The 27,445-nt window shown below is 38.4% G+C and overlaps 1 protein-coding gene across 1 annotated transcript; it reads left to right on the top strand.

The window, feature by feature from the left end:
• Nucleotides 1–277: 277 nt before the first annotated feature.
• TFRC (transferrin receptor) lies at nt 278–27,400 on the top strand. Its single transcript, XM_087818209.1, has 19 exons — nt 278–293; nt 5,933–5,991; nt 6,775–6,982; nt 7,727–7,916; nt 9,741–9,881; nt 10,025–10,124; nt 11,318–11,431; nt 12,022–12,120; nt 13,198–13,337; nt 15,188–15,345; nt 16,105–16,224; nt 17,841–17,926; nt 18,130–18,193; nt 19,394–19,461; nt 20,351–20,409; nt 20,850–20,931; nt 22,439–22,660; nt 23,700–23,840; nt 24,388–27,400. Exons 2-19 carry the CDS (start codon nt 5,956–5,958, stop codon nt 24,628–24,630), a joined length of 2,271 nt encoding a protein of 756 aa, XP_087674335.1. The 5' UTR covers nt 278–293; nt 5,933–5,955; the 3' UTR covers nt 24,631–27,400.
• Nucleotides 27,401–27,445: the final 45 nt, after the last annotated feature.

The following is a 27,445-nucleotide window of genomic DNA, read 5'->3' as shown; positions in this document are numbered from 1 at the left end:
CCGAAGGTTTCGCGCCTTTTCCTTCCCCCGGCCCCGCCCCTCCCGCCCCCCCTCGTCCTCGAGGCCAGCCCAGGTACCGGTGCGTGCGCACCCTTCGCCCCGGGCGATCCGTTTTCCGGGCACCTCCGTAGGTATACGTGCGGCAGGAAGTGACGCAAAGCCCGCGGGGGGTCGCGGAAGGCGGGGCCAGGCTATAAACAGCTGGTCCCGCCAGCTACCGGCTCAAAGGGCCACAGCATCGGCGGGTGGAGTTCTGGGGAAGGGCAGGCGGAGGAGGCGGAGAAGGCTCAGGGGTGAGTGACGCGCGGCTGCCGATACTCCACCGCCCCGCGGGGCCTGCGAGGCTGGGCTGGTCCGGACGATCTGTGGAGCGCCCCCGCTCGGTGCTGTCCAGCATCCCCGGGGCGACGCGGGGAGGCTGCGGCTCCTCCGGGCGGGCGGGCGGGATGGAGCGGGACCCGAGTGCGTGTGGGGAAGCGGCCGCGGCGGCGCGGGGAGCGGGCTGCAGGTGCAGCGGGTTGGCTCGGCAGTGGGGAGAGGGGCTGCCCTTCTCTTCTTTTCTGCTCCCTACTCGGCTCAGTCGCCGAGCGGCGAGTGGTTTCCCAGTTAGGGCTGTGAGGGCGAGATGTAGGGTTCCCAACTGTCACTCTGCGCCCCGCCATTCTGCTTCCGGCTGCTCAGGCCACCCGATCCCTTGTCCTCACTAGCTGGCACTTAACCGATGCAGGACCGCGTGGGACAGCTCTACACCGCGGGCTCGGGAGCGAGGTGTCCGCCCCGCGCCGCGCCAGCCATGCTGCCGCAGGGTTGGCCCGCTCTGCCGCGAGCACGTGGCTGCTCTAGGAAGTGTCCCCAGGGAATGGCTGTAGGGCTGCGTGAGTGACCTTGAGCTGGTAGCCCTTGGCTCCCTTGGCGCTCGCGCCGGAACCTGGTCTCAACTGCTGAAAGGAACAAAGCTGCCCTGGATTCGGTTTCTAATGTGTCCTGGGCATTTAGTTGGGGGTTTCTGTGAGCTGTACACTTGAACTCTCCGGTATAACCTGATCTTTCTTGCCGCACGCTGCCTCTTGGCCTCGTGTGGGGCTTCTCAGTTTTCCCGAGACAGAAGCCGATTGAACACTGCAGGCTCCGCGAGTGCGTTGAGAATGATCAGATTGCTTCGCTCTCCTCACCATAAGATGGGAGACCATGGAAGTAAAACTACTTTGTGAAAGCTGTGGTCTAGAGGCTTAGTAAAAACTATTTGGATTGGAATTGACTTGCACCTTCAGGAAATTAGGGATGTGGTCAAATTAGGGATGTAGACAGCTCTCTAAGGTAGGAGAGTGGGTAAGAAAATAGTATTTTGTAACTTGACTATTTTCGGTTGACATTTTCCCTCTGCACATTGTAGTGACCTTGGGTACATCAGAAAACTTGATTGGGCCCGGCTGGCGTGGCTCAGCGGTTGAGCATCGGCCTAGGATCCGGGAGATCGCAGTTCGATTCCCGGTCAGGGCATATGCCAGGGTTGCGGGCTTGATCCCCCAGTGCCGGGAGTGCAGGAGGCAGCTGATCAATGACTCTCATCATTGATGTTTCTATTTTTCTCTCCCTTCTTCTCTCTGAAATCAATAAAGGTATTTAAAAGAAAAAAAAGAAAACTTGATTGCTACTTTTTCCTGTTTTCTTGGGGGGGGGAGGGATTGTTAACAGGATTGAAGTAGGAAACAGTTGTCCTGTTACAGAAGTATTTAGATATGTAATATTTTTGTTCTGTGCTTAAATGTGAGTTGGGAATACTAGATGCTGATTCAGTTGTTTTTGAGCTGGGGAGTTTGACCTTATTGACAAAAATATTTTAGGTGATTTACAAAAGTTGTTTTTTTACTGTGAAAATCTAGGCACTCTAAGGTACTTGCTGGCCCTGCTGTTCTCCTCCCCCCCCCCTCAGTTTTGGATATAATAAACTCAGTATGTTTCACAAGAAAATCCAGAATTAAATTTTGTCATTGATATGAAATATATTCCAAAAGTCTAAATATAGCATAGCACCCTTTAATTTGTCTTTGATGGAATGTTCTTTGTTGAGTAATGGTGTGCTTCTAGCCTGTGCTGAAGATTGTTGGATAGGGAAGAACACCTTGGCTAATTCTCCCCTAAGGCGAGGCATTTATTTGCCTCTGGTAATGTACTTATTTATAATGGAGCTAAATTAGACAACAATGAAAACTAGTTAAAAGATCTTCACCCTGGCTGATGTGGTTGGAGTGTTATCCTGTACACCCAAAGGTGGCGGGTTCAATTTCCAGGCAGGGCACATACCCAGGTTTTGGGTTTGATCTCTGGTTGGGGTGCTCTGTGGAAGGCAACCAATGGGTGTTTTTCTTTCCTCTCTCAAGAAAATCAATTTAAAAAAATATATATATCCTCTGAAGCCTTTTGAAACTTGTGTGTGTGCCTTCTGTATGCTTTCCCAGATGAGCACTGCATGGAAAACTGCAATGACTTCAAGTGGTCCTGATCTTCCACTAGAGCAATCTTCTGAATGGGAATAAAGATATTGCTTGTTTTCTTTGATTTTCTCCACTGCCTTTTTAATTTAGATTCTTAAAGCTAGGAAAGACCTTGACCTACTCTTTACAAGTCAGTCTGCGTATACACAAGTATGAGTTCTGAGAGCCCTGCAAAAGTTTTGTAATCTACCTACTACCCAAGCTTTGCCCAGTGATTTTAGGATAAACCAGAATAGTTGCAGGGATAGGAAAAGATTCCAGGTATAAGGTTTTCATTATATTTTTGTATCATTTCCAAATGATATGAACAATGAACCTCATATACATTAAGCATGCCCCTGTGTTAAGAAATAAAGTCTTTACTTTCTTAATTACCATGTAATTCCACATCAAGTATTATAGGATAGGGAAATCAGTCAGAGGAGGCTTCACAGAGATGGCCCTTGAGCTGAGCCTGGAAAAAATGAGGATTTCATGAACAGAGGAAGAACGTTAGTGGGTAAAGGCAGGGTTTGGATTGTTTCATTTTGGAGAAAGTAGAGGGCAGTGAATGTCTAAATGGAGCCTCAAGTGGGCAGAGGAAATTCGCTATATGTGAGCTCAGAACTTGAAACTGGGGCCTCTTTTCTAAATTGAGGTGAGCTTTTCAGTAATAACAAACAAGTGTCTTATTTTTATTCCAGGTAAAATGGGGTAGCTGCTTTGAGTGTATTATAAATAGATGAGAGTGTATTTTGGTTCCTATCTCCCGGTCTCCCGGGTTTCGAGACACCCCAAAGGAGCTTAAGACCTCCAGATAATTACTATTTTTAAAAATTAAATAGAAATTAGCCCTAGCTGGTTTGGCTCAGTGTTAGAGTGTTTGGCCCGCAGGCTGAAGAGTCCTGGGTTTGATTCCAGCCAAGGGCATGTACCTTGGTTGCAGGCTCAATCCCTGGTCCCCCTCACAGCTGGTGCAGGAGGCAATTGATGTCTCTCTCGAATTGATGTGTTTCTTGTCTCTCTCTCTTTCTCTCTCTCCCCCCTTCCACTCTGAAAAGCAATGGAAAAAATATCCTCGGGTGAGGATTTAAAAAAATTAAATAAAAAATTAATAGAAATTAATGCCACATTTAAAGAAAATAGGAATAAGATTGAATTTTAAAGACTCAGTTGAAAACATTTCAGATCCTCCTTCCATTTCACGTCCAGAATACACGGGGCTCTGTTTTGCTTACCTTAATTTTCATTATTAATGTGAGCGACTGAATAGTTATTGTTAAGAACACCAAAGATATACAAAGTGCTCATATGAATAAAAATCAAGGTAATATTTGGTTTGTTTCTTACAGTATATTATTGGCATTGGTGGTGACATCTTGACTAAGCCAAGTAAGAGTTGTTTGGCTTTTGGATATGGCCCTTTAACCGAACTTGCTTATAGACAGGATAGTGTTATTGCAACTAGGATGGAAAGCTTCTCTCCCATGCTTTTAGAGCACTTAAATTAGAGTAATTTCAGTTGGAAGAAAATTCATTAAGCGGTTTGTTTAAATAGAAGACTTTCCTATATGTGAGGTAATTTTGAAAGAACTACTCAAATTTGCTGTATATAAAACTAATAACTTTGGTGGATATCATAGCATTGTGTTCCTCACAGGTCTGAGGTTACAATAGGAATTGCCTAGGTCACAATTTTTTCCCTCTGACTTGATTTCTTTGATGTTATATGCTTAATTTTGTGTCTGGGGATTGAAATAGAAATAACATCTGTTTTCTCAGTAAAAAAAATGTACTTAGATTTTAATTATACAAAATCGTAGTTACATGTTTTAATGTAGACTTGCAATCACTCAATCTCATCATCATTTAGATCATTTATTTAAATATGTTGTCACTCTGTTAAAATTAAAACTAGAAACCTTGAGGAATGGCTGATTCAGATGAGAATTAAACTCATAAGCTGCTTTTTCCTAGAAAAGGGTGATTAAACTTGGTTCAGGGTGGGGCCTTCTAGCTCTGGCTCTAGTGATTGGGTTAGTTCAGTTCTGGTGCAGCCGTAGTGATAAACATTTTGTGCCAGATGGGGCAAGAGATTGTGCTTCTAAGAATATGATCTATGTATTGGCTCTGGTCTTGAAAACTACAGAATTAAATAAAATGTGTTAATAGGTTTTGATAGACTTTTCTAATTCCAGTTTATATAATACAATCTGCATATATCTCACAACTTGCTTTGTGCCATGTGAGTGTTAAATGTGCTGTAAAGTGTACTTGCAGTATTGGAAAAGCTGTAAAATAGATAGCATGACAAATGTTCATTTTATATATCTCAACATACTGTCACTTTCAAGTGTCTAGATGCACTCAAACCAAATTAGAAATCCAGATTTCAGTTAATACCAATACTTTAACTTAAATAGGACTCTCTGTTGGTTATAGAGGTATATTGCTTTGAAAAAGTTAAGATTAATTTTTTAGTATTTCTGGAGATGAGAACACAGTTTCCACAAACCAGTAACACATTGAACTTCATTTTTAGATTACCAGTTTTCAGCCTTGAACAAGTCACTTAACCTCTCAGATAATTGGCCTCTTCATCTAGAAAATAGTATACTCTGTTTTTCCTTTTGTGTATTCTTTTTGCATCAAAAGCTCTATCAAGTCATTTATAGGAACTTCATTTAATCAGAAGGATCAGGTTTTTCCTTTCTTTTGGAGATGCTTTCTTAGTGATCTATGTAGCATGATCCATCAGTGAGTCTTGACTTAATTGTCCTTTGGCTTTTTTTTTTCTCCAGGTGCCAGTCTATTGTCTTTTGTATTTGTCCCTTTGACTAAATTCAGTTACTTAAACCTACTTACCATGGATGACAGTCTTACTAGTTTTCCTCATATTTTTAATTTGGAAAAATGTTAAGCCTGCAGGAAAATTTGAAATAGTAATATGCCTATCCATTGTACCCTTTACCTAGACTCATCAATTGTTAAGTTTTCACATTTGCATTATTTCTTATATACTTTTTAAAAACTGAACTATTTGAAAGTAAGTTACAGACATTACAATACTTCATCCTTAAATTTTTAACCATTAAGCTCCTAAGAACAAGGCTCTCTCGAAAAACACAATACCATTGTCACACTCCCCAAATCTAACATTGATACAATACTGGTTTCCGGTATATAATTTACATTCAAATCCTGTATTTCTCCCAATAATGTCCTTGAAGTTGTCCCCACCCCCACCCCACCACACCTCAATTCCAGATCTAATCAAGGATTACACTAAATTTAGTTGTCATGTAAACTAAATGTCTCGGTGAAAGGCCCTTTCTAGAAAAGTGATAATATTTAAAAGTATATTTGATACATAATAATCTATTGTGGTAATGGAAGGCTTTATTATTATGATACAATGGCATCTGTCTCATTACCATAATTCTCTATTGTATTACCAGGCTCTTCTGTGTGGCAGCTCAGAATGATGGATCAAGCCAGATCAGCATTCTCCAACTTGGTAAAATATTTTAAGTTTATATTTCTGTCACCAGTTTTTTTGTTTTGTTTTTTATATTTTTATTGATTTCAGAAAGAGGAAGGAGAGGGAGAGAGAGAAAAACATCAGTGGGAGAGAGTCATTGATCGGCTGCCTCCTGCACTCCCCCTGCTGGGGATCAAGCCCGCAACCCGGGCATGTGCCCTGACCGGGAATCGAACCTCAATCTTCTGGATCATAGGTCCATGCTCAACTGCTGAGCCATGCTAGCTGGGCTCTGTCACCAGTTTGTAAGAATATGAAGTATACAATAATGACTTACACCAAGTAAATATGAAATAATACCCAAGGCTATTAGGTCTTCATTTACATTTGAAAGGATGATCTTGAGGCATAACTCATCCCACAAAAGAATATACTTAGTCTTGAGTAGAATTAATTATGGAAAATCTTGTCAAATTTTAGGGCATTTGGGGCATGGTGGAGGGGGGCTGCTAAGTAGATCAGAAGAACTAAAGAAAGCACAGATCAAAATACATATGAGTAGATATACATAACAGAAACTCTGAGTGAAAAGGCAGAATGAGATGAAAAAGACCAGTGTATTATCTGGCCCTCATCTGCTGCCACTGACAGAACTGGGCACAAAGAAGAATATTGGTTTGAAAGGGAAATTTTATTTCCTTAAGAACATATAGCAAGTTATAGTAATGGCCCAATAATATGTATAGTACCCAAACAAACTTTTTTGTTAACGCTCCTTTTCCATAATGCTTTCTTTCTCTTGTTTTAAAAAAATCTTAGTTTGGTGGAGAACCATTGTCGTATACCCGGTTTAGTCTTGCACAGCAAATAGATGGCGATAACAGTCATGTGGAGATGAAACTAGCTGCAGACGAAGAAGATGTTGACAATAACAAGAGGGGTAATCGTGTCCAAGTTGCAAAACGAAAAAGGTTTAATGGATTTATCTGCTGTGGGACTATTGCTATAATTATCTTTTTCTTGATCGGTAAGAGTCCTGTTCAAAACTTAAATGTTCCTTGTCACCAACTCTAGGAAGCTGTTAATTCAATTCAGCAAACATTCATATTGTACCTTTTTATGTGCCACTGTGCTAGGTACTAGGAACGCAATCGTTAAGATTCTATACCTGTCTTTGAGTTTAGCCTGGTCAGAAAAAAAGACATGAATCATTTCAGTGTAATGTGCAAATGTTAGACTAGAAATATGTACAGGATATTTGTAGCATAGAAGCTTGGCCTAAGGATTCAAGGAAGTCTTCTGGGAAGAAAAGATACCTATGCTTTGAAAAGGTAACTGTTTAAAGTTATTATGTAATTTATTAGATTAAATGGTATAAAATATAGAACATATATATTAATTCCTTTCAAACTGCTTTAAATTTGATTAAAACCAGTATTTTCAAGACTTAGCCGAAAATATTAACAATCCCTATAGGAATAGATTATTATTATTATTATTATTATTATTATGTCTTTATTGAGTTCAAAGAGAGGAAGGGAGAGAGAGGTGGAAACATCAATAATGAGAGAGTCATTGATCCACTACCTCTTGCATGCCCCCCACTGGAGATCAAGCCGGCAACCCGGGCATGTGCCCTGGCAGGGAATCGAACCATGATCTCCTGGGTCATAGGTCGATGCTCAACCACTGAGCTGAGCTGGCCAGGCCCTATAGGAGTAGATTATAAATAAAATTCTGTGAATTCAGCTCTGTAATTTTTCATCCTTAGGATTTATGGTTGGCTATTTGGGCTATTGTAAACGTGTAGAGCCAAAAGCTGAATGTGATAAAACAGAGTCTCCGGAGACAGAGGAAACAGAAGAGTACTTCCCTGAAGTACCTTCCCACTTATTTTGGACAGACCTCAAAGCAATGTTGTCAGAAAAACTGGATACCACAGACTTCATCAACACAATCAGGTAAGCCTGAGCTACTTCACAAGTTCAACCTCAATACCTGAACAAAGCTGACAGTCTAGAGGAAAGGCTTTTTAGAGTAGGGAGACTTCCCATGTTTTTTAGAGGGGAAGGAGTTAGTAAAGAACTAAAAGTATGTTTGTTTTTTAAAAATCCTTACTCTAGGATAGTTTTTCTTTTCAGAGAGAGAGAGAGAGAAATATTGATGTGAGAGAGACACAATTGGTTACCTCCTGCACATGCTCCAATCAGGGCTGGGGATGGAGCCTGCAACTGAGGTACGTACCCTTGGCCAGAATTAAACCCTGGACCCTTCTGTCCGAGGGCTAACACTCTAACCACTGAGCCAAACCTGCTAGGGCAGAATTCAAACTATTGATAGGGGAAAAAAGGTAGAACTTTTGTGGGGACTCTGCTTTTTCTTAAAAAAATTCACAAGTCCTTAATCTTTTTGTCATCTGGTTCTTTGTCTCTTGTTGCTTGCTATCAGACTTTCTTTTGCTCTGATTTTCCATCCTAACCCTTTTATTTTTTTAAATATGTCTTTATTGATTTCAGAGAAGGAGGGAGAGAGAGAGAAACATCAATGATGAGTCATTGATCGGCTGCCTCCTGCACGCCCCCTGCTGGGAATTGAGCCTGCAGGCTGGGAGTGTGCTGTGACCAGGAATGAAACCTCTTATCTCCTGGGATCATAGGTCCCCTCTGCTGAGCCACCCCCTGCTGGGCTGGGCTTTTTTTTTTTTAATTGACACTAGCCTTTTTTTAAGTCATGCTGAGCTCTCCTACTCTCCACAAAGGCATCAGTAGCCTTCTTCATCCTCTAGATCAAGACTAACTTGACTACTTACATGTCCAGTATTCCTTGATTTTTTTCTGGTTCTCACTCATTAATCCATGCCCTAAGAAGTGTTCTTAAGGTTTCTATCCTTAGATTTTTTAAAAAATTTATTTTAGATAGAAACATCAACTGGCTGCCTCCTGCACTCCCCCTCCTGGGGATGGAGCCTGCAACCTGGGCAGGTGCCCTGACTGGGAATCACCTGTTAACTTTTGGTGCACTGCACACACCTAACCAACTGAGCCACACCGGCCAGGGTGATCCTTAGATTTTTAGTATCTTCCTTAGCCTCATCTAACTCAGTATAAAGAACAAATTCATCTTTTACCTTATCTGATGAATACTTTTGTGTATTCTGTGTACCAGGCATTATGGATGAAGTGAGAGTATAGTCTACCATAAGGAAAGATCAAATAACTAATATGCCGTATATATTTGCAAATAGCCATGGTAGGTCAGGATTAGCAGTTTTACTTCTAGGGGATTCACGGTGCTTCAAAGTAGGTGAAAGTTGAAGCTGTAATCTTGAGTTCACCACAGTAATACTATCTCATTTTTCTCAAAAAAGATCTTCTGGAATCTGCTCATTTCCCCTAAAACTATTCTGGACAGATATATTATATTGGGATGGGGCTCTTGAAGGAGTACTTTACAGTTGATAAAGTGGTTTAAACACTTTTGAAGTCATAAGTTTCTTCAGATATTGGGCAGTTTTTTTCTCCTAAATTGATCTCTATCTGGCCAGTCCATCACTGTTAATTTATAATTCTAATGGATAGTATTAAGTTATGCTTTTAAAACAATTTATTTGTTGGAAACTAGACTTTTGGTTATGAATATGCTGTAGTGCATACAGATATCAAATTATAATGGTGTATACCTGAAATTTATGTAATGTTATTAACCAATGCTATCTCAATTTCAAAAAACCAATTTGCTTGATGTTTGAGTTTGATGTTTATTTTAACTAACATTTTTTCCTCCAGGCAGCTAAACAAAGGTCCTCATGAGGCTGGATCTCAAGAAGATGAAAACCTTGCTTATTACCTTGAAAATGAATTCCGCAAACTTAAACTCAGCAAAGTCTGGCACGATGAACATTTTGTTAAGATTCAGGTCAAAGGCAGGTATGTTGAAAGATGATAAACTTATTTTACAGAAGTAGCTACTTTTAGTTATAAATATAGCAAAGACTAAATGTATTAAAGCCATTTAATTTTTTCCCCCCAATGGTGATCTTACCTTCATTTTAACTTAATCTTTTTAACAGTGCTCAAAACTCAGTGACCCTCATAGGTAGGGGCAGTGGGCTCTACCTGGTGGAGAATCCTCAGGGCTACGTGGCGTATAGTAAGGCTACGACAGTTACTGTGAGTAAGCCAAACAGTGCATGATTTTTCTTCTTCTCTGTTGAATAGCTCAGAAACTCATTGTCTTTACTGTTCTTAGGAGTTGTAGTAAAATTTACTTGTAAAATGTAACTGATCATGAGATATTTTTGTTCTTAACCCTTCTATGCCATGGTAAAATAAAATTTACAAAATCCTCCTCTTGGTTGGCAAGGCCCTAAGTAATCCTGCTGCTCTTGTCTCTCAGTCTTTTCTCACCACTCTGATCTCCCTTCTGTTCCTCAAACACTCAAATTCAAGCACACTCTCACTTCAAGGCCTTTATAAAACTTGCCTTTTCCTTTACCAGGACCACTCTTTCCTAAATATCAGCATGGCTTGTTTCCTCACTTTATGCAAGTCTCTTCTCTAACATTACATCCCTTGTATGCATAACCCATGGACACAGACAATAGTGTGGTGAAGGCCTGGGGGGTGGAGGGAGTCAGTGGGGAAAAAAGGGACATCTGTAATACTTTCAACAGTAAAGATAAATTTAAAAACAACACGCACACAAAAAACACCACATACATGTATGTCAGGGGTCTGTCTAGTGGATGCCTTTTTAGCTAGATAAAGTTTTATGGTTAATCTCTGTCTTCCTGCTTGCTTGTGCTATATCACTTTCCCTGGCTATCCACAAACTAGGGGTTTAGAGGTGGGTGGAAAGAACATTGAGGATTTTAGTTCCCCTGCAAGCGTTCTCTATTTAGATATTTGTTTATTCATGTCAGTTTATATCTGCACATCTGAACTCTAATAAGTTGAGGAACGTTTTGATGACAACTTACATAAACATCTAAAAGTGGGTCTATGCAAGTCACTTTATTATAATTGACTATTTTTGGATACATTTGTTGTTAGAACTTTCAGTTATGACCTCAGTTGTCTGGGGTTCAAGTGCAGGAACATTATGTAATTGGTGCTGCCATGGCTAGCCTACAGTATTTATATTGGTCTGTGTCTTTGTTTAACATATCCTGTTATCCTTTCTCTTCCCCCAAGATGTCTGAAACACTGTAAAATAGGTTAAATGTAAAGAGATCAGTGAATGTTAAAGACAGCATTGCCCTTTTTTCCCCTGTCTTGGGTTTGATCTGTGAAACCAATCTGCCTTAGACTCCATGGCTGTTCTAATGCCATAATGCTCATTAAATCTAATGTCTTTATTTTAGGGCAAACTGGTCCATGCTAATTTTGGCACTAAAGAAGACTTTGAGTCTTTAAGCACTCCTGTGAATGGATCTTTAGTGATTGTTAGAGCAGGGAAAATCACTTTTGCCGAAAAGGTGAGTATGAGTTATTAAATACATGCCTGTCATATCCTTCTCGATTAAATGGTATTATTTTATTACATTCTGAAAACCAGCAGTCATACCTGATAATATAATTTAATTTATTAAAGTACTCAACAAATCCCAATTATCTCAAGTTATGGGGTACTTCAAAACTATGACATATCCACTTTGATTATTTTGTAGCCATTACCTTTCAGTGAAAATGAACTCATCAAAAATGTTTAAGTGAAAACATTTTAAATTGTGTCTGTGTAACTGAGTTTTATGTATATATAGAATTCAGTTATGACTAGGTTTTATAAAAAGGAAAATTAAAAGTCACACCTACACAAGGAATTAGAATGGAACATAGCAAAAGACAGTGATTATCTTGGATGGATTTTTATTATTTCTCTTTTAAACTCTTCGTAGTGAGCTTTAAGGCATATATTTTTCCTAAACATAAAAGCTATTTGAAACATTTGGGAGCATAGGTATGATCTTCTGTAGCCCTTTGTCCTTAAGCATAAAGTCCAGTATGTATTATTCCAGTTTTATATGATCCGATCTTCATATTCTGAGCTTTATGTGTTTTTCTTTAGGTTGCAAATGCTGAAAGTTTAAATGCAATTGGTGTTTTGATCTACATGGACTTTACTAAATTTCCCATTGTTAACGCAGATCTTCCAGTCTTTGGACATGTGAGTTCTTATTTCTTGAGCAAATGAATTTTTGGGGTTCTCAAAATTATTGCTAGATTTCACTTACATTAGTAGAAATAGAACTGTGTCTTCCTTAAATACTTTATTTTTTCTGGGAGAGTTTTAGCAGTAAGCAAGGAGGTGGATCATACGACTTTGAGACCTAGTCATTACTTTTTGCTAAAAGTGCTTTATCAGTATAGTAGTCCCTCCTTATCTGCAGTTTTGCTTTCAGTTTTCTACTGTCAATTGTGGTCTGAAAATATTAAATGGAAAATTCCAGAAATAATAAGTTTTAAATTGTGCAGTTTTCTGAGTAGCATGATGAAATTTTGAGTTATCCTACTCCAGCCTGGGGCTGGAACCATCCCTTTCTCCAGAGTATCAACATATTGTACACATTACACACTCGTTAGTCACTAAGTAGCCGTCTCAGTTATCAGATTGACTATCATGGTATGGAAGTGCTTATGTTCAAGAAAGCCTCATTTCACTGAGGCATCTCAGGGAAGGTGGGGAGGGGGGAGTGGGCAGGGAGAGATTAATCAAAGAATTTATATGTTTCTAAGCATAACCCATGGACACAGACATTGGTCTGGGGAAGGCCTGGGGATGGGGTGGATGTGGGGTGGAGGGGATCAATGGGGTTAAAGGGGACATGTAATATTTTCAACAATAAAGATAAAAAGAAAGCCTCATTTTACTTAATAATGGCCCCAAAGTGCAAGAGTAGGGATATTGGCAGTTTGGATATGCCAAAGAGGAAGCCGTAAGTGTATGTATAGAAAAAAACATAGTATATGTGGGGTTCACTACTGTCCCCAGTTTCAGGCATCCACTGGGGGTCTTGGAATATATTCCCCACAGATATGGGGGAACTAGTGTAGTGTCTTAAGTTGAATTTGGCATGTGCCATATAAACAAGAACAAGAGTCACGTATCAGAGAGCCACAGAGACTTTCAGACACTAAGGTGCTAAACTAAGCTTGACCTATAGCCTCATACTGAATCTGAATCTTACAGGGAAAATTCTTGAATAGGTACATGATAGAGCTGATTACTCTTTTGTTTTACTAGGCTCATCTGGGAACAGGTGACCCTTATACACCGGGATTCCCTTCTTTCAATCACACTCAGTTTCCACCATCTCAGTCATCAGGATTGCCTAATATACCTGTCCAAACAATTTCCAGAGCCTCTGCAGAGAAACTGTTTGGGTAAGTTCTTATTCGAAAACTGTCTTGCAAGGTGAAGCTTTATGATTAGGGAGGAATAATTTGTTGATTTGATAAAATCTTAAAACAATTGGCTATAGTTTTTCACATTTGAGGGATGGGTAGCTATTAACTTGGTGTAGATAAAAATGAAATTTTTCTTCCATAAAGTGATATTAATAATAGATAGTGGATTTATAAACTCAAGGAGTCCCTGTTCAGTTCACGCAGTGAATTCCTTATGTAATATTGCTGGCATAGCTTCTGCTTGAATACTTCCTGTGGTAAAGGACTTTGTTGCCTATGGCAACCCATTCAATTATTAATGATCTGTTGGAATTCCCGTAGAGCTGAAATCTTATTTCCTATAACACTTGTTAGTTCTGGATTTTCTTTTTAGCAATAGAACAATCTAATTTTTCTTGTCTATAGATTTAATATCCTCAGTTCTCATATCCCTAGTGTATCAGCATCCCTTTTGAAAAACAGAACCCCATCTGATTAGAGGACATGTCATTAATTTTTATCTTGATCTGGACATATTTCCTACCTGGTATTGGCATAGGATATAGATCCAATTTCAGACACTCATGGGAGCATTTATTTGCTATGTGACATAGAGCAAGATACTCTAACCCCACTGATGATGTTTCTTTGACTTAATTGGATAGCTAAAATATATTCTACCTAATAGGGTGATTGGTCTCGAAGAGCATCTACATGTAAGGACTTTGTAAAATACTATGCAACTATTAATAATACTAAGAGGCATTTGTAATAGGTGATTCTTATTGACTCATACCAAATTTAGAATCAGGAAAATTTTCCCACTAACCTGTGAAGCCAGCCCCCTAGTTTGTCCTTGTGTTGTGAAGGGTAATAATGTTTTGACATACAATTGATCCTTGAACAGTGCAGGGGGTGGGCTGCCAACCCTACCCCCTGCACAGTTGAAAATCCTTGTATAAATTTTTTTTTTAATGTATCTTTATTGATTTCAGAGAGAGGAAAGGAGAGGGAGAGAGAGATAGAAACATCAATGATGAGAGAGAGTCATTGATGGAGCCCGCAACCCGGGCATGTGCCCTGACCAGGAATCGAACCCCGATCGCCTGGATCCCAGGTCGACGCTCAACCACTGAGCCACGCCCGGCTGGGCCCATGTATAAATTTTGACTCTCCAAAAACTTAACTTCTAATGGCCTGCTCTTGATCAATAATATCAACAGCTGATTAACATATTCTGTTATATGTATATGTATTTGTATATTATACACTATATTCTTACAGTAAAGCTAGAAAAAAGTGTTAAAAGAATCATAAGGAAGAGAGAATACATTTATAGTAATGTACATATACACAAATTTTTTTCAATAAATAAGTTCAAACTGCTGTGCAAGGGTCAACTGTATTTATGTAAGTAAGCCCCTTTAGAGTAGTCATTGTTTTAATATTAATGACAATATTCTTTTATAACTGAGATAAGCCTGCATACATACTACCCTTGCTAGTGGAGAGAGTTAGAAACATGGGAATATATTAATGGGCTTTTATAGAACTTCATTCTGAGTCCCCCTTGGTATCAATTTTAAATGTAAACTGTAACTGTCTGGCATGAAGGCACACATCAGAAGAAGGTAAGGACATTTTTTAAAAAATTGCTTAAACAAAGGAAGTAAGTCATGGCTTTGAAGGGACTGCCTGTAGATGAGAATAGACAATGCCACTAGGGGTCCATTTTGTATGTTCCCTTCATGTCCTCTCACCCTCGCCTCTGCAGGACGGCCAGGACTGATTTCATAAACCTGGGGTAAGCCACAGTAACTCAGTGCTGATTTGTTTTTTACTTCTAGAAATATGGAAGGAGACTGTCCCTCTTCTTGGAAAATAGATGCTTCGTGTAAGCTGGCAACCTCAGCGAATAAGAGTGTGAAACTCACTGTGAACAATGTGCTGAAAGAGACAAGAATTTTAAATGTCTTTGGTGTTATTAAAGGCTTTGAAGAACCAGGTAAAGAACCTTGGTTTTCATTTCTCTATTGCTCTACTTAGGTATTTCTGTTTTTCTCCTTCGTGTTAAGCATGTGGCCAGAGGAGGGAGTGTAGGAAGGCTGGCTTGGCTTTGTGTGAAATGCTAAGTCTTGTCCATCCTAAAGTGAATTGTTTAGGCGTCAGTTCCAGTGGGAGCTAATAAGGTCCTAGGAAAGTAACTTGTCAAAAACTTTAAAAAATACACCTCACCATTATGACTAGGAAATTGTTTTCAATTATTGAGTAGACCAGCGGTAAGCAAATATCTACTTAAGGGGGCAGATAATAAACATTTTACAGGCCATATAGTCTCTGTTGCAACCATTTAACTCTGGTATATAACATGAAAACAGCTATAGACAATACATAATGATCTCCTGGATCATGGATCGATGCTCAACCACTGAGCCACGCTGGCCTGGCGGGCCATCTGTCTGTTTAAATGCAGTCAAATAGTCATATCATTTAGTATGGAAAGCCCTTGGGCTTCATTTGCTTATTAAACAGTGAGCACAAATAGATGGCTGATGAGTGAACTTAATTGGTAATGTAGAGAAAGAGGAGCAACACTAATAAGGAAAAAGATTAGTATTGTCATATGAATTTTTAATCCCCGAAGTCTTAAGGCTCTGTTACCCTTAATGCATATACTTTATTTTTACCTTGCTATGTATGAATGTGCTTATTCTAGACTTGGAAAACAGTTTAAGAGCTCATTGTATAATTTCTTTTTTTTAAGATCGCTATGTTGTAGTAGGGGCGCAGAGGGATGCCTGGGGTCCTGGAGTTGTAAAATCCACTGTGGGAACAGCTCTTCTATTGGAACTTGCCCAGATATTCTCTGATATGGTCTTAAAAGGTAGAGTGCAAATTTTGAGAACTTTGAATATCTATGTGTGCTACATATAGTTTTAAATGTTATAATGTGCTTTGCTCACTTTTGCCTTTGTCACTCCTTCTAAACCCTGAGTTCTTAAGTATAAAGAAGATTGCCTTTTGTTATATCTGCCTTTGACTTTTCAAAATAAAGTATAGTTGACATACAATATTAATTTCGGGTGTTCAACATAGTGAATTGACATTTTATATACTTTATGAAGTGAGTACCATAAGCGTAGTAACCATCTGTTACCATACAAAGTTATTACAATATCATTGACTATATTCTGTGTGCTGTACATTATATCTCTGCCTTTGACTTTGAAAACAGCTTTCCATGCAGTGTCTTCATTGTACTGGGAATCATCAGTTTCTCTTGAGACACTGGAAAATGTTACATTTGGCCCTAATTCTGAGTTTGACATACCCAGAATGATACGGCAAATCTAACATGGCCCCTAAGGAATCTATTTGAAAGCAAGCAGTGGCATACCTCTGTACTAATGTTCTATAGTTTTATTATAAAATTAAGTATAATTTGATATACTTATACATTTAAGAATATATTTGTATATTATAAACATAATATGTAAAGGCTTATTTTGAAGCCTTTCTCCCATGTATTTGCCACTCCTCTACACCTGCCCACACACACATGCAAACCTTCATCACATTCTTGAATCTTTGGATCATAGGGTAAGTTGCAGTGTTTAACTTTCATACCAAAAAGTACATTACTGCAGAAAATATATACCCAGGGAAAGGGAAGGGATAGAGAGCAGTGGTACATATAGCCCTCAAAGGAACTGTCACTGTTATAATTCTCTGAAAACTCTGCCCTATAACTTGTGAATTTGTGAATTTTACAATATCATAGACTAGCAAATGGGGTTGGTTTGTTTGTTTGTATTTTAAATATTTCTTTATTGACTTCAGATAGAGGAAGGGAGAGAGAGAGAGAGAAACATCAGTGATGAGAGAGAGTCATTGATCGGCTGCCTCCTGCATGCCCCCGACTGGGGATCGAGCCCAAAACCCAGGCATGTGCCCTGGCTGGGAATCAAGCGCTATCTCTAGGATCCTAGATCAATACTCAACTGCTGAGCTACACCCAGCCAGGCTAAAGTAATCTAGTGTTTTAAGTGACTGACTTTTAAGCAAATTGTTCTCCAAGAAGATACATTATGATTTCAAATATCTCTTGGTCCAGAAGTTAAGGGACCCAAAGAATGGAGTTGAAAAAGTGACTTTCAGTAAGCTGGTCCCTGCTGTGTACTTGAAATCTCATTTGTAAATGATTGCCTACTTTGTTCTTTCTAGATTACTTTTTTCAAATTTGTAAACATTTATTTTTATTGCATATAGTTGTCATACAATATTATATTAGTTTCAGTTGTGCAGCATAGTGATTTGGCATTTATTTCCTTACAATATGATCATGTAGATCACTTTTAAAATTTGTTTTTACCTGGTGTCTCAAAAGGAAAAGAAATTTTTGAATCTGCTGTCTTGAATTAGAAGTTTCTGATTTTATCTTAAATCAGTTGCCTGCCTGTAACTTTTCCCAAGATAAAACTAACTTTTGTTGTCTTTCAGATGGGTTTAAACCTCGCAGAAGCATTGTCTTTGCCAGCTGGAGTGCTGGAGACTTCGGAGCTGTTGGTGCCACTGAGTGGCTAGAGGTATTAACTGTACCCAAAATGGCACCCAAACTTGTATTGCCTCAATTTGTCCTCCAGAAACCATGCTCTTATAGATTTGATCATATATCACTTTTGCCTCTGTATATTTAGTCTCAATAGAATCCAAATTTAAAAAGAAACCCCTAATAATAGTTATTCTATGTGATTAGATTAATACAGATTTTTTTTTTCTCCTCTTTTAGGGATACCTTTCCTCCTTGCATTTAAAGGCTTTCACTTACATTAATCTGGATAAAGCTGTTCTTAGTAAGTATCCTTTTTATTAGCTGCTTATGAATTTAGATAAACTACTTATAAAACAGCAGAAGGCTTTCTAAAGCAGCATTTGTTACTTTTTACAATTTACATTGGCTGTATCCAGATCAAAAGATTGGCTTAGCTTTCTCTTAATAGTTCATTAAGTTATAAAATAGGCCCAGAGCCCTAGCAGGTTTGGCTCAGTGGTTATAGCGTCAGCCCACGGACTGAAGGGTCCTGGGTTTGAGGACACGTACCTTATTTGCAGGCTCAATCTCCAGCCACAGTCGGGGCATGTGTAGGAGGCAACCAATCAGTGTGTCACGTCGATGTTTTTCTCTCCCCCATTCTACTCTCTCTGAAAAGTAATGGAAAAAATATCCTCAGGTTAGAATTAAATAAATAAAATAAAATGGGTGCAGCTGGCCTTGTCTAGAGCAATGGTTCTCACTGTGGTCCCCAGATCAGTGGCATCAAGATCACCTGGGAACTGTTAGATAAGAAAAAATTTCAGGCCCTGTCCCAGAGCTTTGAGTCAGAAACGAGAGCATAGGTCCAGCAAACTGGTTTAACAAGCATTCCAGGTGATTCTGATGCACTAAATTTTCAGAACTACTATATTTTAAGCCAGAAGGAATTAAATCATGCCATGTAAAATGGTAATTCTAGAGACTAGTTCACATATTGCTAGATTGTAGCTTCATCGAGAGAGATACCAATTAAAAGAGTTTGAGTGTTATTAAAAGTGCAGATGTAGCCAATGGATGAACAAAGAATCATGAAATGTCTTCATTGGGGGAAAAAGGAGGAAGTTACAATTAAAATCTTATTAGATTTGTCATTCCCATTTTACTTATGCAGCAGAATGGATTACATATAGCAAGCTTACTGTAACTAGCAGATTACTGCCTTACTGCCTTAACATGGATGAACCAAATAGGTACTGAAAAACCAAATCATTAATATTAAAGTATGTAAACTCAAGTAGTAAGAGCTTCAATTGAGTCAAATTAAGGTTAGCAGTCACTAAAGAACTTTGATTTCTAGATCATTTTTATCTACTTCATTAAAGAGGATAGTTGTATGTGCCACTGATCTAGTTTATTGTCCTCCTGTCTTCCTGTTTGCCAAGTACTTGTAGTTGTAGAAGTAGCAGTGTGAAAATTGCTTGACTAGAGAAGGCACAATGTTAAAATAATCTCTTTGCAGGTAATGGCACTTTCAAGGTTTCTGCCAGCCCACTGTTGTATTCACTTATTGAGAAAACAATGAAAGATGTAAGTGCATACCTAATTACGAAAATGTATAATTTTTTGCCTAATTCACGTAAGGTGAAAAACATTGATATTTAAACTGTTATAAGTAACCAATAACAGGAATTTATAGTAAATTTTGTAGCAGCATTATTTCAGTCCTACTCTTGGCTTATTTGTCCCCAGCCTATTGAACCATGTGAGGTGACGGAGGGGGTTTATGAAGGGCTTTGATCAAACAATGTGTAGTCTGTTTAGGAATATGTAGTGGAATTCCGTGAGGCCTAAGCTGTACTGTAGGTGCCTGCAGAGGGTTGTCTGTAGATACAGTCAGGATGTTATGGAAGGTTTTAAATGGACTTAACCTATCCCCAAGACTTAAGGCCAGATTAAATATTTATTGAATAAAGACAGACATGGGAGTGACCATAGTTTTGAATGTGCGAGGAATCAGATTTGCCTAATAGGATTAGAGGCTATAGATTGGAGTGATTAAAGTTGTTAGGGATCAAGGATGAGGGAACTTGACCTTGATTTCATGGGAAACTAGGAATTACAATAGGTTTTCCAATAAGGCAGTAATGTGTTTGCAGGTTAGCTTAGCAGTACTATAAAATGTGCTAGAAGGAAGAAATCAGAAATGAGATAGGCATATCATGAAGGCTAGGAGAGGACTTTTAAAACTGGTTAAACCACTTTTAACATGTTACGTAGGAAAACATTTTTTCTCACCTTAAACTAAAGGAACTAACAGCATGAGCTTAGTAGGAATAACTTCAGAAATTTGAGACTTTTGTCTTTAAAAACTTTTTTCAAGGAGATATAATAAAATTTTAATATTTTTATAAGTGTTTATAAAAGAAATGTTTCAAAAAGGTTTGTTTTAATGATAAATTAATTTCTTATTTTACAGGTGAAACATCCAGTTAATGGGTTGCCTCTATATAGGGATAGCAACTGGATCAACAATGCGTAAGTTGAGAAAAATGATCACCTGATAGGAAAACAATCATGCAGTAGCACCTACTGTGTTAGGTAGACATCTAAACGTAACCTTGCAGTGAGCTTACCTAGACCTAAAGAGATTTATTTTAAGACCTTATTTGGGGGCCTGGCCGGTGTGGCTCGGGTTGAGCTTCCACTCAGGAACCAAGAGGTCATTGATTCAATTCCTAGTGAGGGCACATGCCTGGGGTCAGGTCTCATACCCAGGCTGTGGGCTCCATCCCCAGTAGGGGGTGTGTGCAGGAGGCAGCCGATTTATGTTTCTATCTCTATCCCCCTCTCTCTAAAAATCACAAAGATATTTAAAAAAAAAAAAAAAGACCTCATTAGGTGCTAGGAGTAAAGTTACATGGTAGCATAGTCTGTTCTTTAGAAAACTTTCTAAAAAACACATCCTTCCCTTGCAGTGAGAAGCTTTCTTTTGATAATGCTGCTTTCCCTTTCCTGGCGTATTCTGGAATCCCAGCAGTTTCTTTCTGTTTTTGTGAGGTAAGTTTGAAGAACTCTAAAGCATTATATCTTGGATCTTCTTCCATCAATTTTGAGACCAAGTTTCTTAGAGTACTTAAAATGTTTTAAGAAGCATGCTACCTTATGATCAGTTTAAAAATAGAATTATTGTCTCAATTAGCTTAAGTAGCGTTTGATTTTATTTGCTAAAACTTCAATTAAGTAAGATCAGTTAATAGGCTACCTATTGGGCAGTGGAAGGATAGAATATTTCCACCGAAGTTCCACTGAACAATGCTGTTCCTCATACCTCTTAAAATATGGTTCTAGGTATTTGTCCTTAAGTAGGAATCATGTGTATAAGAAGAAACCAGGCAGCTGTAAGACTGATGTGAGACAGAACTTTGAACTGACCAAGCTGCAGGAAAACAAAATTGGCTTGGTACAGGAGCCAGTTAGAAGGCACTGAAAGACAGGCAGAGTAAACAGAACGATGAGGACTTCTGTGCTGAAGGGCTCGAGTTGGAAAGCCAGCTCAAGTTGGAAAACAGGATCTGAGCATGAGAGAACCTAGAAGTAGTATAGGGGATAAGGGTGGAAGCTGTTGACTTTGGCATCAAATTGTTGATCCACTAGAGGCTGGGTCTTTACTAGGTTTCTCATCACTCTGTTTTAGCCTTGGACTAGGAGGGGAAGGGTTTGAAATGAGGGAGTGATGAGAGATCTGGATTTGGAGAGTAAACAGGTAGAATTCCCTTGACCTGCTAGAGTAGCAGAATGAATTGCATTGAAATAGCTGGTCATGTTTTAGTACATTAGGAAGAGCTAGGTGTCATTGCCTGTGGTTGAGGAAATTTATGGGTGATTCCTGTTACCTTCAGAAGTCATGTTTTTTATAAGCTTCTTAATGACTTCTTAGATGTCAAAACCTAGCAGTACTGGTTTAGAGCTACAGATAATACAGAAAAGTTCAGTCTGAAAGTAAAGAATTGAAGTCAGACCAAAGGATTATCAATGAGATTGTCACTGTGGACAGTGGTAGGTCCTAGAGCAAGAAATATTTACTAAGAGTTGTTTAGTGAAGGTAGAAGTTCTTGTGAGTAGCAAGCATTCTTGTCAGAAAGGTAAAGTATGAATGGATCAAGTGCAGCATGATTAAGAAGGAAATTTTAGTTTAAGAGTAGTAACACTTTATATTGAAAGTACATTCCATGAATGCTCATTAAAATGGGCAAAACTTCCAGAGAGAAGATAACAAGGGTATAACTGAAGGAATTTGACCAGAGATCTGTTCTGGGTATCTGTTCCTTGTAATACAGCAGGGATTCTGTGGAACCTAAAGTAGTCATTCTTGGAGTAGGTTAGGTTCAAAGAAAGTAACAAAAGTGGTATCTTCTTAAAGTAGTGGATAAGAGAAAAATGGGGTTAGGAATATATTAGAAGCAAGGGAAGAATGCGGTTACTCTTACATTGATGGTGTAACTGGAATGTGAGGCACCTACTCTTCTAACCCACCTGAGCACATTACTCTCCCTTTGCTTTCCAGGACTTAGATTATCCCTACTTAGGTACTACCCAGGATACCTATGAGACACTGATGCAGCAGGTCCGTGAGCTGAAAAAAATGGCCCGTGCAGCAGCAGAAGTGGCTGGTCACTTAATGATCAAACTTACCCATGATGTTGAGTTGAACCTGAACTATGAGGCATACAACGAGAAAATGCTTCTTTTCGTGAGGGATATGAACCAGTTCAGAACAGACATAAAGGTGAGCGCTAATTAAAATCAGGTTCTTATTGCTGTAGTATTAAGCAGGTTGAACAATGATGTTTAGCTGTTCCTGGGGAGGGACATGATTGGTAACCAAAATACATTTTAAAATGAACTGAGGTATCATTTTGCTTTGAATCCACAACTCATTTGAAGGGAAATCAGGAGGCTATAGGTCATAGATTAGGATAGAATAGACCACGGTCAGTATTTTAGAATCTAGAACTGTGGTTTCTATGTTCATGTATTCCAAGCAACCCATAAAGAGCTAGGACCCAGAGACTCAACTATGACTTTGAACCTATGAGTTTAGACATATATGCCTTTGGAGATGACATTAGTGTTCATCCTGTGTGGTAGTCAAACATTTGATAAAATCAAAAGTGGTTTCCAGCTGATAACCAAATTTTAATTATTATGGCTTTCTATTTATTTTAATTTTTTAAAAATTTCTCTAGAGGGAGAGAGAAACATCGATTTTGTTGTTCCACTTGTCTAGGCATTCATTGATTGATTCTTGTATGTGCCCTGACGGAAGATTTAACCTGCAACCCTGGTGTATCGGGATGACTAACCATCTGAGCTATCCAGCCAAGGCTTATTATGGCTTTCTAGTAACAAATTGTAACTGACCAGAAAATGGGACTTAACCAGATGGAAATAACTAGATTCTGAAGTTTGTTGATCTCAACTGCTTCATGTAGGGAAATTGAACTGGAAACTATATACTACACAGGATAACTTGGACTAAGGAGATTGTGTTAAATTTTTTGATGAGGATGTTTTTCTTACAAGACTAAGAGTAGTACTTGTACTATATGCTGGGCTTAAATATGAGTGTATTGCTATAGTTTATAGAGCTTGTAACCTCCTGTTCAGGTGCTTTAGTCTAGCTTTCTCTGGATCTTGCACTTGTCTCTGAGCGATCCCCTTTTATCAGAATCCCAGTTGCTACACCTAAATTAGAAAGGTATATAGACTAACATCTTTAGAAATATAACATCTAATAGTGAATGTAATTTCTTTTTTTGCTTCAGGAGATGGGTCTGAATCTACAGTGGCTATATTCTGCTCGTGGAGACTTTTTTCGTGCTACTTCCAAACTAACAACAGATTATAAGAATGCAGAGAGAACGGACAGATTTGTCATGAGGGAAATCAATGACCGTATCATGAAAGTAAGTAACCTGAGAAAAAGAGGGACTAAAATATGTTAAATTTTAGTTGGTAAATCTTGCATTTCTAAAAAGGATAACTCCAGAACATAAAATCCTTTGCCGCTTTAAAATTCACAGGTTTTAACTCTTACAAGATCTAAAAGCAACATCAAAATTGGAAATACAAGAGACATTTGGCCTAGTACTAATTTTATTAAGCTTTAAAAACATTTTGAAGAAGAGATTAATTATTTTTAGCTGTCATTTTCTCTGTATTTCTGTTTTCTAATCCACCCCTTAGTCTGCTTGGAAAAAGATTCTGTTACAGCAGAAATTTGTAAACCTTTCATGTGTGTGCTCAACAACAACAACAAAAAGAGTTCACCTTTACAAAGGAATTGACATTTGGCTTTACAATTTTAACATTAGAAGATTAGTAGCCTGGTTCTCAGCATTCTTAAATTCAGGGAAATTTTTACCTTTGAAGTGGGAGAATGACAGATACCAGGTCTTTTCCTCACAACAAAACTCATAACTGTAAGCGCTCTTGTGTGCTTTGTTTTTTTAGGTGGAACATCACTTCCTCTCACCCTATGTATCACCAAAAGATGCTCCTTTCCGACATATCTTCTGGGGCTCTGGCTCTCACACTCTGTCAGCTTTACTGGAGCACTTAAAGCTGCGTCGGAAAAATAACAATGCTTTTAATGAAACACTGTTCAAGAACCAGCTGGCTTTAGCAACTTGGACTATTCAGGGAGCTGCAAATGCCCTCTCTGGTGACATTTGGGACATTGACAATGACTTTTAAATGCGATACCCATAACTTAGGGTACGTGGCTTGTGCTGGTTGTGCTAAATTTTCAGTAGGGCTATAAAACCTAATATTGTTAAAGTTCAACCCAATCATCCTGGTACTACTAGATGTCTTTAGGCAGCAGCTTTTAATACAGGGTAGGTACCTGTACTTCAAGTTAAAGTGAGTAACCACTTAAAAATGTTCGCAATAGAACATAATGGTAACTGCCTCTTTTCTGTTACATTTATAAAAAAGTCAGAACCAGTTATGTGAACTATTGCTCTAAATCCTAAGGACATGAACACTGGTATCTTTTGAGTGGGGAAGGAAGGTGATATCTGCTGAAGGTTAAAAGTGGTAGCTTAGTGGGATTCTCCATCTTCATCTGATGCTGGGTAACAGATACCAGGTTGTAAGAGCTTATCCTCCCAGTGAGCTCTATGCCTTCTTTAAGGATTTAGCTGGTTTCCACATCCCTGAGTGAAACAGTTAACTTTCAGAAGAGATGGGACTTGCTTTCTTTCCAGTGAGATCTGAAGTAGAGGCCCTTTGGCTGGATAAAATAAGGTTCAGCTGTTTATCGCAGGAACAAGGCCTTAATGTGTTAACCTTCAAGATCATTTATCAAGAGAGAGGAGACCAGAAGCCAAAGACCTAGTATATTTTCTTTCCCTCTGTCCCCTCCCCCATAAGCCTTTGTTTAGTTGTTTGTTGTTTTTCCCCAAGATATTTTGAAAGAGAACCAGTTTTAGGTGTTTAATTTCAAACTCAGTTTGTCAGACTTTAAAGATTACATACTGCCAAATTTTGGTAAAAGTGTTAATTTTTTTGGAAAAAGCTTTCTATCATTTTGGCTCTGAGATATTTATTGTTTATTTATCAGTGACAGAGTTCACTATAAATGGTGTTGTTTTTTTTATAGAAGATAATTATCGGAAGCAGTGCCTTCCATAATTATGACAGTTATACTGTCGTGTTTTTTTTTTTTTAAATAAAAGCAGCATCTGCTAATAAAACCCAACAGATACTGGAAGTTTTGCATTTATAATGGTCAATACTTGTTTTAGAAAACAAGGTTTTAGAAAACAGCCTCAAATAAAAATTTAAAGCTAATTATTAGAGAAGAATTAAATTTAATTAGGGGTTGCTAATCAAGTTAGACTTTTATTTAGCCAGGTAGATAAAAATGGTAGTTTTCCTAAATGCAATGAGTTGTGACCACATTATAAATTAATGTCACTTAAGGCAGCAATAGTGTTCATATGCAAAATTTTATAGCTCAATTCATCCAAGGTGTAACTGTAATTCAAATTTTGCAAAATTTCCAGTACCTTTGTCACAACCCTAACTCACATTATCGGGAGCAGTGTCTTCCATAATGCATAAAGAACAAGGTAGTTTTTGCCTACCACAGTGTCTATATCGGAGGCAGTGATCTCCATATGTTACACTAAGGGTGTACGTAATTATCGGGGACAGTGTTTCCCATAATTTTCTTCATGCAATGACATCTTCAAAGCTTGAAGATCGTTAGTATCTAACATGTATTTCTAGCTCCCTATAATTCTCTATCTTTTAGTTTTAGTTGCAGAAACATTTTGTGGTCATTAAACATTTGCTGGGTAAATTCAACCATGGTAAAATAGTATTACTTCCTTCAAGATTCTTTTTGTTGATTCAAAGGTTATTTTTAAACCTGATGTGGTGTTTTGTTATATTTGTGGTTTCTCTGGGTCTTCTGTTTAGCAGAATAGTAGCACACATTTATAATGTTTGCTATTGACAAATGAATTTAACTTCATCCCCTATATGCATGTTATCTCCTATAACCTTAGTTCATACAAGTTTGAATCCAGAACTGACCTTTTAGCTTAAAGCAGGAGAAACCCGTATAGGAGGTCTGGGGGGAGGGGGGAGTGAGGAGTGTGGGGAGCCGAAGCTTGCAAAAGGATTTTTGGTCATGCCTACCTACCTATTAGTACATGGTGGTCATGAGTTAAATGTAGATGCAAACAAATAAGTGTGAGACTACATGAGTAAAGACTTTGTTTTCTACTCAACCCGATGATAATCAGCTGTTTGGTATAGGGCAGTTCAATACTGTCACCTAAGACTGTCCATAGGATCTCTTAAGGTTCTTTGAACTTGGTGTCACCTAAGTTAAAATAGATCTAGATTATTACAACCTCACTGAATTGTTTCACTACTCAGTCTATTTAGTCTTCTAGTGTTTTATCTTGGACGAATTTTAGTGTAGCTAAGTAAAAAGGTCATTGCTGGGATTCCTGGTTTGAGTATCATGCTTTATCATACTTTAATAAAAGCTCAGTGACTTCAAGGCATAATGAATAATGGGCATACATTTCACAGCAGTAAATCTCTTTAAAAACCTCTTTTCTATGGTTAAGGTTGAGTTATTTCCAATCAAACAAGTAGTAAGAGACTTAATATTCCTGAATGAAATGTGTATTTGACAAGTGACAACCTGCTGATCTTCATATTTTTTGTTTATAAATATGATGTACATTTTAAAGGTAAAGGATAGAATGAGTGAGCTCTGTCAATTCACTGTTCTAGAACATGCATGACCTTTACTGTGTTTCCTCTTTGAATGTTCTTGAAATTTTACTTGGTTAAAGATGGCTTATTAATTAAACTTCTCAACCTACTGCTCAGCTATATCTTTGTAAACAAGTGATATGCCCTTATAATTGTACACAAGCTGGTATGTGCAACAATGTGGAGATTCCTTATCTGATTTAATAAAATGCTTGAACACTGAGATATCCTTTCTTAAAATATTTTTTTAAGAGCAGTTTTAGATTTA

The sequence above is a fragment of the Miniopterus natalensis genome, chromosome 6 (genome assembly GCF_054644295.1).
Source record: "Miniopterus natalensis isolate mMinNat1 chromosome 6, mMinNat1.hap1, whole genome shotgun sequence".
NCBI classification, from domain to species: Eukaryota; Metazoa; Chordata; class Mammalia; order Chiroptera; family Miniopteridae; genus Miniopterus; species Miniopterus natalensis.
This window is presented reverse-complemented; position numbering and strand designations above follow the sequence as displayed.